The sequence below is a fragment of the Mastomys coucha genome, unplaced genomic scaffold (genome assembly GCF_008632895.1).
Source record: "Mastomys coucha isolate ucsf_1 unplaced genomic scaffold, UCSF_Mcou_1 pScaffold22, whole genome shotgun sequence".
NCBI lineage: Eukaryota > Metazoa > Chordata > Mammalia > Rodentia > Muridae > Mastomys > Mastomys coucha.
In genome coordinates, this window is record NW_022196905.1 from 69,532,375 (window position 1) to 69,547,374 (window position 15,000).

General features: G+C 44.0%; 1 protein-coding gene and 1 long non-coding RNA gene across 7 annotated transcripts in view; one reads left to right on the forward strand and one right to left on the reverse strand.

Moving 5' to 3' along the window:
• Cracd (capping protein inhibiting regulator of actin dynamics) overlaps positions 1 to 15,000 on the forward strand; it is a 230,075-nt gene that overhangs the window by 19,425 nt on the left and 195,650 nt on the right. For 2 of the 6 annotated variants that reach the window (XM_031342796.1, XM_031342797.1), the window contains exon 1: positions 47 to 148. The exons of 3 other annotated variants lie outside the window; for them this stretch is intronic. In XM_031342796.1, coding sequence (XP_031198656.1) covers positions 113 to 148 — 36 coding nt within the window. In that variant the 5' untranslated portion in view covers positions 47 to 112. Of the gene's footprint in view, positions 1 to 46; positions 149 to 15,000 lie in introns of those variants that run through there. One more of the 6 variants, XM_031342802.1, reaches the window with a different exon arrangement.
• LOC116071303 lies at positions 9,228 to 12,377 on the reverse strand. Its single transcript, XR_004110814.1, has 2 exons — positions 12,311 to 12,377; positions 9,228 to 9,650 (listed from the first exon to the last, which is right to left on the reverse strand). It is a non-coding gene; the product is annotated as an uncharacterized LOC116071303 (long non-coding RNA).

Genomic DNA, 15,000 nt, shown 5'->3' on the forward strand with positions numbered 1-15,000 from the left:
TTTGTGATCACACAGAGGGCCAGTGCTTTCTCATTGTCCTTCTGTAGCGACTTGCTAGGTGGTTGAAGCTCCTGGAGGTGCCTTGGTCTTATCCTCGTGCCTCTACTAGTGAATGAGTCCTGGCTCCTCAGTACTTCCTACAACCTTGGTGAGATATGGCTTACGACATTGTATCATCATCAGACTTAGTGGGTGCTGTCTTGAGTTGATTGCTGGGTTCATGGCTGGGTAGGATTGGTTGTGGTATTATTATTATTATTATTATTATTATTATTTATTATTTATTATTGTTGTTGCTGCTGCTGCTGCTGTTGTTGTTGTTAGTTGTATTATTATTTATTATTATTTATAGTTGTAACAAACTATCTATGACATATAATTTACTGTTTTACCTCTTTTTAGGTGCACAGCCCCGTGATATTAGACACATTTACAGTGCTGTATAATCACTTCTGTCCCTCACTAGAACCCTGCCATCATCCCAGCACATGCTAGCTTGGAATTCACTCACTGAACATCGAGACTCCCCAGTACCACTGATCCCAGCCCCAGCACCTCTCTGTTCTAGAGTTCCAAACCCTATTTAAGTGGGATTGTACAGCACAAGTCCCTTTGTCCCTGACTCGCTTCAGGTATCTTAAAGGTGTCAAGCTTCATCCACGTTGTAGTATGTGTCAAAGATTTACTCTTCTTTTATGGACAAGTAACGTTCCATTGGGTTGTTTCTCCTTTTTCGCTGTCTTGAGTAACCCTTGAACAGACACTTTGGAAGGGTGCCTTTCAGTGTGTGGAAGAGCTGTAAACCTTTAGCACCACTTAGCAGTTGGCAGGTTTCTGTTGTGATGGTGGTCGTGGGGGTTGTCTCAAGACAAAAATCTCACCATCTCGCCCCTGCTAGCTTAGAACACATGATCCCTCTTTCCCTGCTTCATGAATGCTGGATTTAGGGGGTGTGTGCACAACTGTACAAGGAAGTTCTTTCGTTTTGACAACTGATTGATTACCCAAGCAAGAGATAAGAAATACAGCAGCTATACTATTGCTTCTACCCTTTATTCTCTGAGCATGGTTTAACACACATCAAAGCTCTCCAATTCTAGATGAGGAATTCTCCATCGTGGTTTAAGGTCTAAAGCCAATGTAAAAGCAATTTTGCAATCTTTGTTCCTCAAATGTGGGGAGGAGGCACAGAAGGCAATGATGGTGGTGACTCGGTTGTTGCAGGTCTGGGTGTTTTATTTTGAAGGAGCCATCAAGAGTTTGGCTTAAGATACTGTAGAGGGTTGAATGGTGGCTCTCAAAATCTCGTGTTACCCAGGACTTTGGAATATGGCTCTATTTACAATTAGTTTTTGTGGAAGTATTGGTGTGGTTAGTGTTGTCAGTTCCACCGAATCTGGAGTCACCTGGGCAAGGACATGTGGGCATGTTTGTGAGAATTGTCCCAGTTGAGTTCATTGAAGTGGGAAGATCTACCCTCTGTAGGTGGCACCATTCCCTGGTGAGGATAGCAAAGGGAATTTGTCCCTCTCTGCTTTTTGACTGTGGTTGCTACTCAAGCTTCCTAAGGCCCCTGCTGGCTGCAACTTCCTGTGGTGATGGACCGTAATCCAGGACTGTGAGCCAGAATAGAACCATTCTCCCTGAAGTTGCTTTTGTTGGGATATTTTTATCTCAGCAACAGCAAAAGAAACTCAGAACCTTGAGAAGTGGGGCTGTTTGTCTGATGAACCTGACCATGTGGTCCTTGAGCCTTTAGAACTGTTTTCTGCCTGGAATGTGGAAGAATTTGGAACTTTGGGTTAGAAAAGCCATAGTATGCTAGAAGCAGAACTTTAGGGATCATTCTGATGAAAGCCTGAAAGATAAGACTGTCGAGGGGAACATGGGCTGTGGAGGCCTAGCTCATGACATTTCAGAGGGGGTTAAGAACTCCACTAGGAGTGGGAATAAGAACTATTAAGGGGATATCTGGTTAAGAATATGGCATTATTTTTGTCTATGTCCTGAGAGCTTGAGTGAGTTTGAATTTAAACTTAACGAACATATTTGTTTAGCAGAGGAAATTTCCAGACAAGAGAACATTCAAGCTTATGTGAAGGCAACTGTAAATGTTCAAGAAATCAGCAACACTGGAGGGAAATTCCCTCAGGATGACTGCAAATATGTCCTAAGGGCAAAACTTCATCCATCATAGGTTCTATCTTGTGAAAATTGGAATTTATTTAAAGGAAAGCCTAAGGCAATAGGGATCCCTGTTCTTTGAAAGTCATTGCCTTAAGAGGGTCCCTACACAGACCCTGGTACAGCTGTGGTCCAAGGGAGTTAGGTGCCATCCTGAGTTAGTGGCAGAACTTGGCAGCATTGTCTATGTGCTACTGGTTTTGAATGAAGGAATGAAGATTGGTGGTGGTGTGGGTCCCAGAGAGCAGCTTAGTCGAGAGTCTGTGGCAGGATTTAAGTCCCTACAGGGAGGTTTTGAGAGTCATTACATGAAACTGTAGGTGAAACTGCTATAGCACTGGAGACTACAGGCTGCCAGAGGTGCCACAACTTATCCAATAAAAAACAGTGGGCGGAAGTGAAGCCAGCCCAAGAGAGCAGTTATGAGTGCCATGGGTAGAAGACCTGGGTGTGTGGGCTGCTCATGCCCTTCAGAGCCCAGTTAATTACATTGTAAGCCCTGGATGCTGGACAAAGAATGCAGGGTTTTCTTTGTCTAGTTTTGGTCTGGTTTTCATCCTATCTTTCTTTACTGTGTCTCTTCTTTTATTGAATAAGATTGTTTATGTTGTGCCATTTTATGGAAGAAGTATGTAACATGTTTTTATACTTTGTAGGAGCTCACAGTTGACTTTGAACCTTTAACATGTTGGAATTGTTAAAAGACTACAGGGACAAAAGGTAGAATAGCGTGGTTTAAGAATGATTTGTGTGTGAAGTTGATAAGGGGCAGAGTCGTGATGGTCAGTGTTAGTTGTTCATGTGGCAAAATCTAGAATCACCTGGGGGGAGGACTTCTGGGGGTGCCTTTAGGGAATTGCCTGGATTGCTTTAGTTGAGGTGCCCCTTGTGGGTGGCACCATTCCCATTACAGGGAGGATCATGGACTGCATAAAATCTAGGGAGGGAGCTGAAGCATCGTCCCCTCTCTGTTTCCTGTTTGTGACTATGATGTAAGACGCTCCTGATACCTTGACTTCCTGCTGTGCTGGGCTACTCTGACCTATGCACCAAAGCAAACTCGCTCCCTTCCATTGCTTTTGTTAGTGTTTTATCCCAGCAACAGGTAAAGAAACTCAGGTAGATGCTTAGTTAAGGAACTCGATTATCCTGTACCTTGGTTCAGCCTTAAGTCCAAAGGCTAGTGTCTTCATAGAAGAGGAAAACCAGAAAGGCACACACAGAGGCCTGTGTGATGATGTCCAGGGATGGGAGTTCATGCGGCTCCAAGCCAAAAGCAAGGGCTCTCTTTCGAGCTTTGAAAGAGATGCGGCCCTATTTCACATCTCGCCTCAGAAGTGTGAAGAATACATTTATGTTCTTTTGATCCACAAGGCTGTGATCCTTGTTATGGCTGCCCAGGAGAACCCCCAGGTGCCCAGCAGACACTGATATGTAGGTGGTCAAATAAGGAGTGATTTTGGATTTGGGTGAATTGAACAGGGCTGGAGACAGACTTGAAGTCATTAGTAGAGATGGGGTTTAAAACAAGGAAGAATGGACGCATCCATGCAGAGAGTGTCTAGAGGCAAAACTCCTTGCAGTCTGTCCTGGGCGCTCTTTTGTGCTAATGCTGAGCAAGTGTGCTGGGTCTTAGGAAGACCAGCTGGTGAGCTCATTCTGGCAGAGGTCTGGGAGCAAGCACTGAACCATGCTTAGACTATAAGGGGTTGTGTGTATATTGTGTGTGTGGGTGGTGGTGGTATGTGGTTGTGTGTGTGGTGTATATGTGTGTGGTGTGTGTTTGTGCGGTGTATGTGTGTGGTGGTGTGGTGTGTGTGTGCACGTGTGTGTGCATGTATGTGGTATGTGCTGAGTTAAGCACCTTCTTTTAAGGCACTCCATGTTTATTCCTTTCTATTGAACCTTTCTGTTGAAAATCACCTGAGGTTGATTTTAACAAAACTTATTGAACAAGAATAAAGGTTGAGGAACTGGAAAGTATCTCACACTGGAGTAGGTTCTGAGCGCTCCTCTCCAGCAAAGTGCAGATTGTATTTATAGCTGGAGAAAATGAAGCAACCTCGGGAGCGGCAGTGGGCATTTGCCTTATTTGGTCATAACTTGGCAGCTGGAGGTTCCATTGCTATGATTGGCTAAGTCTCAGTTGCTTGGTCACAAGGATATAGTCTTAGTTTCGGTTATAAATTTTTATGTGTGGGGGTGAAGATATATACACACATACATATGAGTACGGTTCTTTATGTATGGAGACTGTCTTGGGTCAAATGTTAGCACAAGGTTATAAAATAAATTTAGGCCAAACTTCTCAGTGCTAACCTCAGAGGACTTCAATGGAGATCATTCATGTTAGGAGAGGAAAGGACAAGGAAACCCTTTTCATCTTGCTGGGTACAGGCAGTAGAAAGAGCCAGAATACTGAGGAGGAGTAATAAAGATATCTTCAATGTGTTTCCCTATTCCCAAAGAGAAAATAAATCAGATCAGAGGAGGAATTATAGAGATAGGAGGGGATGGGAGGAGAGGAGAGGAGAGGGGGAAGGAGAGAGGGGAGAAGCCAGGTGAGCAAGGAGAAACTGAGTATATGTATGTGTATGTGTGTGTGTGTGTGTATACACACACACATATATATATATGCACATGTATGTATGTATATTGGCCCAAGTATCTGAAATTCCCTTCTTCTTTTACAATCCCCTGGCTTGATTTCCAGGACACATGTAGAAGCTGTGCCTGCTTCCAGGTGGCAGTCGTGGGGAGGAAAATTAAGGTGCTTCCAGGCCATCTCCTTCTCCTGAACACTTGTGCCTGTCCTTTTCTGGCCGAGCAGAGTCTGTTGGTTAATTCTGAATGATGTTATATAGCTTAGGAGCTCTCAGACAGGTGACTTGGCGGGGGTGGAGGAAAGCAGGCAGGGGTGGGGGGTCGGGTGGGACACCTCAAGAGAAGCCAAGAATCTCCATTCTTATGTGGCAGATGTTCAGTCTGTGTCTTGTGTCTGTTGAGGACTGTCTCCTGTTTGCTGTCAAGATTACTGGGTCAGATCTTGTATGACCTTTCAAATTGGACACCCGTCTCTTAACACTACCTGAGTCAAAGTAGCTCGCAGAAGGCCCTATTTGTACTGAGGACTTCCAAGAATCAAGGACCTTGCTTCTTTGGGGGTAAGAACTGTATTCTCCTAACATTCTTATACTCAGGTTAGCCTATGATAGCTCAGGACAAGAGAAAATTGAGTCTTTACAAGAAGGGCACATGATATGCCCCTGAAGCGCCTAGCATCTATCTCTTCAGAAAGATGACTTGCATGTTTCAAGAGCAGGAAATCATTGGTTCCTATGGCGACCGACCGGAATGAATGTTTGTGTCCTGTCTTTGCTCTTCCATCTGAAGTCATGTTTATCTTGTCAAAGGGAAGATGTAGATTGATTTCCTTCCCCTTTAAGTATGGGAATGTTAATACTTCCACTTAGTAACTAGAGGTTCCTGTCCCTCTCCTCCCTCCCCTTCCCTGTCTCTTCTTCCTCTCTTTTGACAGGCTCCTTGTGTAGCCCAGGCTGACCTACCTCAAATTTACCATAGCCCTTCAAGTGCTGGGATTTTAGATGTGCATCACAGTGGCTTACATGTGTTTTTTCCTTTTACTTCAAGTTGGAGTATTAGGTAAAATCTAAGTAGTGACTGAGATTCATCATAAGAGCTGCATTTCTGTTTGTTCTTAAAATCTCACAATCCACACATGGCTATCTGTGTGCTGTGAAAGTATCCGTAAAGCTTTGAGAGGATGAAAGAGCACACGGCTTTATGTTCTGTTGTAGAACACACCACAGGTGCACTCTCTCACAGTCAACAGGAAGGAATTCAGTAGAAGTCGCTGGCGTTGAAGACAGTGCCTGGAAGCAGGGCCTTAATTCCTACCATGTCATTTTTTTCCTAGCTTGTTAAGAAAGAATCATTAACTTTTATTCCATTTGTATTTCCGACTGTTTTCCTTCAACAAAATTTTACTGTGATATGATTCACACACCATAAAACTAACGCATTTAAAACATAATTTATTGTTTTTTTAAACATATAGTTTTTTAATGCATATAGACAGCCACTGTCACCGTCTGATTTGAAGATGGAGCTGCTAATCTCCATTCTTTGTTACTGCCTCTCCCTAACCCTTGACAAACTTTGTCTTGATCGATTTGCATATACTGGGCCTTGCATAGACTTATGACGCTGACCTGGTGTGTTGGTGTGAGGCCTTTTATGACTGCTTAGCATCTTAACTGTGTTACAGACTGTATGGGATTTTCTTCATTTTCATCTCCCAATAAAATTCAATCACATAGGTATAGCACACATATTTATCTGGTCATTAGCTAGTGAACATAAGTTGTTTTCAAATCTTTGTATTTATCTGTTTATTTTGTGTAAGGGTGTGGACGCACATGCCACTGTTGCGAAGGACAGAGGACAACTTGTATTGGTTGATCCTCTTCTTCCACTATATGGGTTCCAGGAACTGAGCAGACGTTGTCCGTCTCGGTGTCAAAGTCCTTTAACTGCTGAACCATATCACCAGCTCTGTTTTCAGTTTGGAACAATTATGAATAAAGTTCTGAACATCTGGGGACAAAATATTACGTAGCACCGTTTTTTCAGTCCCTGGACCTGCATTTAGGAGTAGAACTGCTGAGTCATTGGGAACCTCTGTGTTTAATATTATGAGAGATTCCCAGAGTTACAGCTCAGTGCTAGAGCACTTGCCTAGTGTGTATGAGGCCCTGGGTTCAATTCCCAGTATCACCTCAAATAATCAAAGACAAAAGAAAGCAAAAATATGAGAAACTGCCAACCTGCTTTCCCAAAGTGGCTATGTAATTTGCAGCTGAGTTCCAGTTTGTCCAACCTTTATTATCTCTCTTCTCTCATCAGTGCTGGAGATGGACCCAGGGCCTCATGCATACCACAGAAGTACCACACCATTCTGTCATCCCCCAGTCTGTCTGTCATTTCTATTCCAAGCATGCTGGCGTGCATGTGGGATGGTTTGTTTGCTTGCTAGCTTGAGATGGAGGCTGGCCTCAGACTTGGCATGCTGCTGAGGCTAGCTTTGAACCATGCCATGCTCAGCTAGTTCTCACAGTTAGTTTAATTTGAATTTTCCCAATGGCTGATGTTGCGAGTGTCTTCTGATGGCTGTATACTTTTGGAAAAGTTTCTACCCAGATCCATTGCCTGTTTTCACGTTGAGTTTTCATTACCGAGTGGAGAGTTCTTTATTGTTCATAGATCCAAGTCCGTCACAGAGCGTGTGACTTGCAAGCACTTTATGTTTGTGAGCTATCCCCTCATGTGAGCTTAAACTCTGAGGCACCAAAGTTTTATTGTTACACAGTTCTATGGATTTTTCTTCTCTCTCTTTTTTTAATGTTTGCATTTCAGTTTTAATTCCGGCATCAGGAGGGAGTGGCAGGCAGATCCCTGAGTTCACAGGCCACCTTGGTCTACAGAGAAAGTTCCAGGACAGCCAGGGCTACACAAAGAAACCACATCCTGAAAAAGAAAAAAAAAAATCCTCTACCTTATCTGTAGTTATAAAAATCAATGCTCATACATTTGTCTGCAGGCTTCATAGTTTTAGTGGTCATGTTTAAGCAGGAGATCCATTTGGGGTTGGTTTCCTGTGGTTTAAGGTTCGGTTCCAACTTCATTCTTTGGCTTGTGAGTGTGTGGTTATTCCAGTGTCATTTTATCAAAAAGATTTGGTTTTTTTTTAAACCTTACATGATAACCTTGTTTTTGTTTCAAGTGCCATTTGTTATTTGACACATTCCTGTTGCAAGTGTTGGAAAAGAATATTCTCAGTGTTATACAAAGAAATACATGTGCAAGATGAAAGTAACTCAGAAAGGCAATTCAGTCTTACTATAAATGCCAGTGCTTGCTTGTGGACTAGGTGTTCTTTCTCTCTCTCTCTCTCTCTCTCTCTCTCTCTCTCTCTCTCTCTCTCTTTCTTTCTTTTCTTTTTTGTTTCTTTATTTTATGTGTATGAGTACACTGTAGCTGTACAGATGGCTGTGAGGCATCATGTATTCGGCTGCTGGGAATTGAACTCAGGACATCTGCCTCCCCACTTGCTCCAGCCCCACTCGCTCCAGCCCCCGGTCGCTCCAGCGTAATTCACTGTAGCTGTCTTCAGATGCACCAGAAGAAGGTGTCAGATCTCATTTCGGGTGGTTGTGAGCTACCATGTGGTTGCTGGGATCCGAACTCAAGACCTTCGAAAGAGCAGTCAGTGCTCTTACCCGCTGAGCCATCTCGCCAGCCCCCTGAACTATCCTTTCTTTCCACTGAGCCGCAGGTCTGATGCTGGGAACATACCTTCCTGCTGAATGCGGCTTTACTACTATCTTTAAAAATAAAACAAAATATTTATTTATGGTGTGTGTGTGTGTGTGTGTGTGTGTGTGTGTGTGTGTGAGAGAGAGAGAGAGAGAGAGAGAGAGAGAGAGTTTGTGTTTTATGTATGTGTGTGTCTGTGTTTGTGGAGGGGGAGGGGCATGTGTAGGTCCTGGGGATTGAACTTAGGTGTTCAGGCTTGGCAGCAAGTGCCATTGTCCTGAGCCATCTGGCCAGCCCTGGCTTTCTTCCTTTTGATACCCAAATTATAGAGTGGGGGGTCCTGCATGTCCTCTTTTTAGATTATGTTATGAATTCAATGGGAAAGATGTAACCCTGGGCTTTTCCACCCAACACCCCAGTTCCCGAATAACAGCTCAGAGGCTTATTATTTAATAAATGCCTAGGGCATAAGCTAGGCTTGTTCCCTGACTGGCTCATGGCTTATATTAACCTGTTGTGCCTGCCACGTGGCTAGTTACCTCTCCTCAGTTCCATATGTCCGACTTCCTCCTGGTCACAGCCAGGAATCTTCTGTACTGGCTTTTTCCCAGAGTCCCCCCCCCCCCCCCCCCCCCCCCCCCCCCCCCCCCCCCCCCCCCCCCCGTCGACCCCCTGCCAGATGTCCCACCTTCTAATACTGCCCCAGCTTATCGGCCATTAGGTCTTTATTGACAGGTGATGCTCCCACAGAAAGGCACCAAACAAACCTGTGAATTTACCATTGAAAAACTTTCGGAGGTCTGTGTTGGAGAGACCAAGTACTGTTTTTGTTGTATAGACGTTCCTTGAGATGTGTAGACTTGGGGTCAGGTTAACTTGTTACTTCCCAGTTAGTCCATAACAGTAACATCTGCAGACACTGAAAGAGATTTCTTCTTCCTAGCAGTTGCTTGACATGGGAGGCTTTCTACAGTTGTATCCCAGCTGGAAGCCAGGCCCAGGTTCCCTGTGCACCTTGGTTGGTTGTCTCAGCCTTCCCTTCACATGGCTTCTACAGTTGCTGTGTAGGTTTGCTGGCCTTCGAGGTGAATAAGGAAGGCATAGATAATTTCAGCCACGGCGGGGGTACTCTAGCAGTGGAGTTAGGGACAATACACCATGAGCTCCACAAGACTCTGTTTGCATGTACTTTGAGAAGGCATCTATTTTACTTGGCTTTTAAAGAAAAATAAGAGTTGGAGAGATACACACAACAGCACTAGAAGAAGTAGTTGGTGTATTGCGGTTGAAGAGTTGTATCTAGGTATGACGTCAACTTGACAGAATCTAGAACCAAGTGGGAAGGCAAGTCTCTGGCCACACATGTTACTTAAATTAGGTTAATGGATATGGGAAGACCTGCCCACTGTGGGTGGTGCTAATTCCCTAGGCACAGAATGGAAGACTGTGTGGAAGTGGAGAGAGTATACGAGTGTGAATGCTCTCATCACTCTCTCTCTGCTCCTTGATGTGATGTGACCCATCTCCCCCAAGCTGTGACTTTCCTGCCATGTGGGCTGAACAAACCGCTTCACTCATCAATTACTTTAGTAACTATTTTGCTTCAGTAGCAGCAGAGAGTAAGACAGTGAGGCATCTTTCTCTTGTCCAGAATGTCCTGTCATGTTGTTGTTTTACTAGATCCATCCCAGGGAAATGAATTAAATCCCATGACTGTTGGATCAGAATGTCAGCATGAATTAACCATTTTGTAGTTTGGATTGTCTATATTTGCTGTTAATTTAACATCTAGATTAAAATACCAGTATTCATAATTCACTGAATTACTTATTAGGCTCATAGGAGGGGGTACAGGACTGACACCATTTGGTTCCTTTTTTGGATGCATGTGTGTGGAGGGTAATGGTGAGTGCATGCACACCTGTACATGTGCCCATGTGTAGGCCAGAGGATAACCTCAGGTCTCATCCTCAGGAGTGCTGTCTGCATCTTTTGATCTGGAGCTCACTATGAGGCTAGCATGGCTGGCCATCAAGCCCCAGGGATCCTCTTGTGTCTGCTTCCCTACACCTGAGATTGTAAGAGTGCCACCACACCAGATCTTTTTCTTTTTAAAAAATAAAGATCCGAGGATCCAGGTCAGATCTCTGTGCTTGCAAGGCAAATGCTTTTCCAACTGACTCGCCTTCCTAGCTTGTGGTCTCTTCTTTTGATAAGTTTCCCTTTCTCCTGGGCTTCCGTTGTCTGGTCTTACCTAGTGTACTGGCTGGTTTTGTGTGCCAACTTGACACAGGCTGGAGTTATCACAGAGAAGGGAACTTCAGTTGGGGAAGTGCCTCCATGAGATCCAGCTGTGGGGCATTTTCTCAATTAGTGATCAAGGGGGTAGGGCCCCTTGTGGGTGGTGCCATCCCTGGGCTGGTAGTCTTGGGTTCTATAAGAGAGCAGGCTGAGCAAGCCAGGGGAAGCAAGCCAGTAAGTAACATCTCTCCATGGCCTCTGCATCAGCTCCTGCTTCTTGACCCGCTTGAGTTCCAGTCCTGACTTCCTTTGGTGATAAACAACAATGTGGAAGTAAGCTGAATAAACCCTTTCCTCCCCAACTTGCTTCTTGATCATGATGTTTGTGTAGGAAAGAACCCCTGACTAAGACTCCTAGGTTCAAGACCATATTTGATGGTGGTGTATTTTTCCCAGCTATCTCCAGGAAAGGTATCCGGTAGCCTGTTCGAACATGGTTAAACATGGGCACAGTTATTCAGGTCTACTCTGGCACAGAAGGAACTGGAAAGCATGAGGGGGGATGGAGGAGTGACTGGCTTGTTTGTCCAGCCCGTACAGTAAAGGCAAAGCTCTAGGATCCAGAAGATGGAACAAGAAACACAGAGCAGGTGAGTTAGGATTCTCAGGAAATTAAGTCGACAGACTCTTCTTGCCTAGGGCTGGAAGATTCTTTTCCTGTGGAGTTGAGCATGTTTCGCCAAGGCAAGGGAGACCACTTAGAGGCCTCGTGCTGGCCCACACACCGGGTTCTGGAGGTTTTCCTAAAACATAACTTTATAGAGCAGGGACTGAATGGGCTTTTCATTTCCCCATGATGCGGAAGGTTGTGGTTGACTCTAAAGGCATCTAAGATTCACCTTTTGAGTTTGTTTGTGGAAGATTAAAAGTATTTTTTTTTAATGTGTCACACTTAAACAATCGCCTCACATCTGTCCTTTTTGACTAAAATTATTTATTTTATCTGTGTCAAACCCAAGCTTAGATCTGACAGCCCCCTAGTGATACTTTTCTTTAGTTTGAGAGAGTCTTGTTATATATTCCAAGATGGCCTCATACTCCCTAGACAGTCCAGACTTTTCTCAGACTCATGGCAATCCTCCTGCCTCAGTCTCCCAAGTATTAGAATTATGAGTATGTGCCACCATGTCTGGCTTCTGAATTTTCCTTTTCATCTTTCTTGTCTTTCAAAACATCAAAACCTCGATGGACTCTGTAATGCCATTATAAGGTGTAATGATTAATAGTAATGGTAATGATAATAATGTAATGTAATAGTAACCAGGACACCAGACCCTTATATACAGGGGTGGCTGCCGTGGTTAGAACGTGAAATGGAGTAGGATTGTCCCACAAAGTTCCTAATGTGTGTGTTTCCCATGCCACACCAGACCTGCCCACTCGTTTCCTCTTTTACCAGAATTATCTTGTATCCTTAGATCCAATTACGCACATGTGCGACTCTTTATCAGCATTTTCATATCAATAGCACCTTTTAATGTAAGCTCACCTTTTAACAAGCTGTAGCTGTAGATGGTAAGCTGCCTTTGACCAGGTTAACAGCTTGAATAATCAGTCTGAGCTCTGGAAGACAGCCTGGGATGGGGACACACAACAGGATAAGGAAGACTGGGGTTTAGAAATGCCATTTACTGGTAATTTACAATTTACCTCGTTAGGCAAACGTCTCATTTAGTAAGTTGCTTTTCAGAACCACATTAAATGAAATGCTGGCATAAACAATGATTATCCCAAAATTATCTCATTGGCTGACCTCTAGAAACAGGGCCATACGTTCTTATCAAAGTACTATTTTTCCTAGATGGTGCAAAGTGGAACATCTGTAAATCTTCCTGCATCATTCGTATCCAAGTGCACTTGATCAAATGTTCAATTGTACCAGATTTTTATGTGTCTAAGGGTGTTTTATGGCCTAAGTGCAAAGATCAGATGTCATGTCTGCCCCCAAAGTCTCACATCATTTAAACTAATTTTGTAGTGCACATGTGCACGTGTGCAAGTTCTTGTATGGGTGGTTATGAGTTCTTGTTTTCTTTGGTGTATAATCTGGTTATTGACTTGAACAGTGGTTCCCACTCTTGTGGAACTTGCTTTGAACCCTAGTACCACAGTGCTATAGCAAGTATTGGCAAGAAGCCAACTTCTTAAGGAGGTCAACTTTCCAGAAGATACAGTTACAAAACGGGTGCCCCCCTCTCATCAACAGATGGCTTCAGTGGCAAGTCCAAGTGACAAGGTTTAAAATATTTATTGCTTCTAAAGACACCCACTGTGTAGTAACCAGGACACCAGACCCTTATATACAGGGGTGGCTGCCGTGGTTAGAACGTGAAATGGAGTAGGATTGTCCCCCAAAGTTCCTAACGTGTGTGTTTCCCGTGCCACACCAGACCTGTCCACTCGTTTCCTCTTTTACCAGAATTATCTTGTATCCTTAGATCCAATTACGCACGTGTGTGACTCTTTATCAGCGTTTTCATATCAATAGCACTTTGAAATTAATACTGTTTTCTCATGTGCCCTGGAGTATATCCAAGATGAAATGGCATTTATGCCATGTTATTACTAAGCTGCGGCAGAGTGACAACCTGAAAAGTATGTGGTTAGTGGTGCGTGCACAGGGGTGGCAGGGGTTGGGGGAGGCTAGTTGGAATGAATGGGCTAAATTGGTTGTGCAAGTGCACAGAGCGCCTATTTCGTGAGCCTCTCTAAAAGTGAGCAGAGTCCATTTATAACAGAACAAAGTTTTTAAGTTGAACTGTTGTAAATACGACTTACAGACATCTGAGACCCGGTATTAATGTTCATAAGAAATGTTTGTTGGCTCAAATGATATACGAAATGTATAAGGTCTTGCAAAATGCATTGATCCGACAGCAAGGACCAAGAGCTAAGTTTTACATTAGAAATCTTTTATTAGACACCTGCCATATGCCCAGCGAGAGGGAATATCACTGGGCCCTTCACTATGCGTCGCCTGCAAAGGCCAAGGCCCTTGACTCTCACAAAACAAGACAGAGTGTTCAAAACTGTGGACATAGAGTGGGCTTCAAAGTCAGGAACTATGCCTTGGTGAGGATTTTTATCTGTCTCACCGGCTCCCTCCTCTCCCTGCTGACTTTGCTCTCTTACAATTTTCACTAAAAATAAAAATCTCATATGAACTTTAAAAAAAATGACATTTTTAGCCGGGCAGTGGTGGCGCACACCTTTAATCCCAGCACTTGGGAGGCAGAGGCAGGCTGATTTCTGAGTTTGAGGCCAGCCTGGTCTACAGAGTGAGTTCCAGGACAGCCAGGGCTATACAGAGAAATCCTGTCTGGAAAAACCAAAAAAAAAAAAAAAAAAAAAAAAAAAAAAGACATTTTTCTTTACTCATTTCTGTGTGTGTGTGTGTGTGTGTGCGCGCGCGCACGTGCATGACGCATGTAGAAGTCAGAGGGCAGCTTGCAGGCGTTGATCCTCTCCTTCCGCCATGTGGGTACCAGGGACTGAACTGAGGTCATCAGGTCTGGCAACAAGTATCTTTGCCTGCTGAGCTATCTCAATGGTTGGTAATGCTTTTTAAATAGAACCTGTGTGATGGTTGGTTATCTCAGATTGGACCTAGGATCAGCTAACAGACAAGCTATTGGGTAGGTCAGTGGGTGTATTTAAGGACTAGCTGGGTGGGGAAGATGATAAATGGTCCTCACTTTTCACATCCCAGATATAGAGGTCTGAGGAAAAAGCAATGTGGCTTTTGCCTGCTTGCCTTCACTCTTTGCTGGTTAATGCATCTGTTCTGTTGTGGCAGCTGCAACTACCATCATTCATTGACATTAGAACCCAGCTACTTTGACAGTGAACAAAAGCCAGTGACTCTCCTAGGACCCTCCAGGCCTTTAGTGTCAGACTGAGGCTGTTGAGGCCTCCAGCCTCAGGGACTGTGTTTCTATTGAGTTCTCAACCTCTACAGTACAGCCTGCCATTGTTTGATGGCCCAGCCTGTAATGTGTAAGCCAATGTCATAAATCTCCTTTGTAATATATATTCATTCTGTTGGTTCTGTTTCGATACAGAACCCTGAATGCTATAACATGGGAAGAACACTAAAGAGTGTAACATAAGATGCTGTACTGGCTGGTTTTGTGTGCCAACTTGACACAGGCTGGAGTTATCACAGAGAAGGGAGCTTCA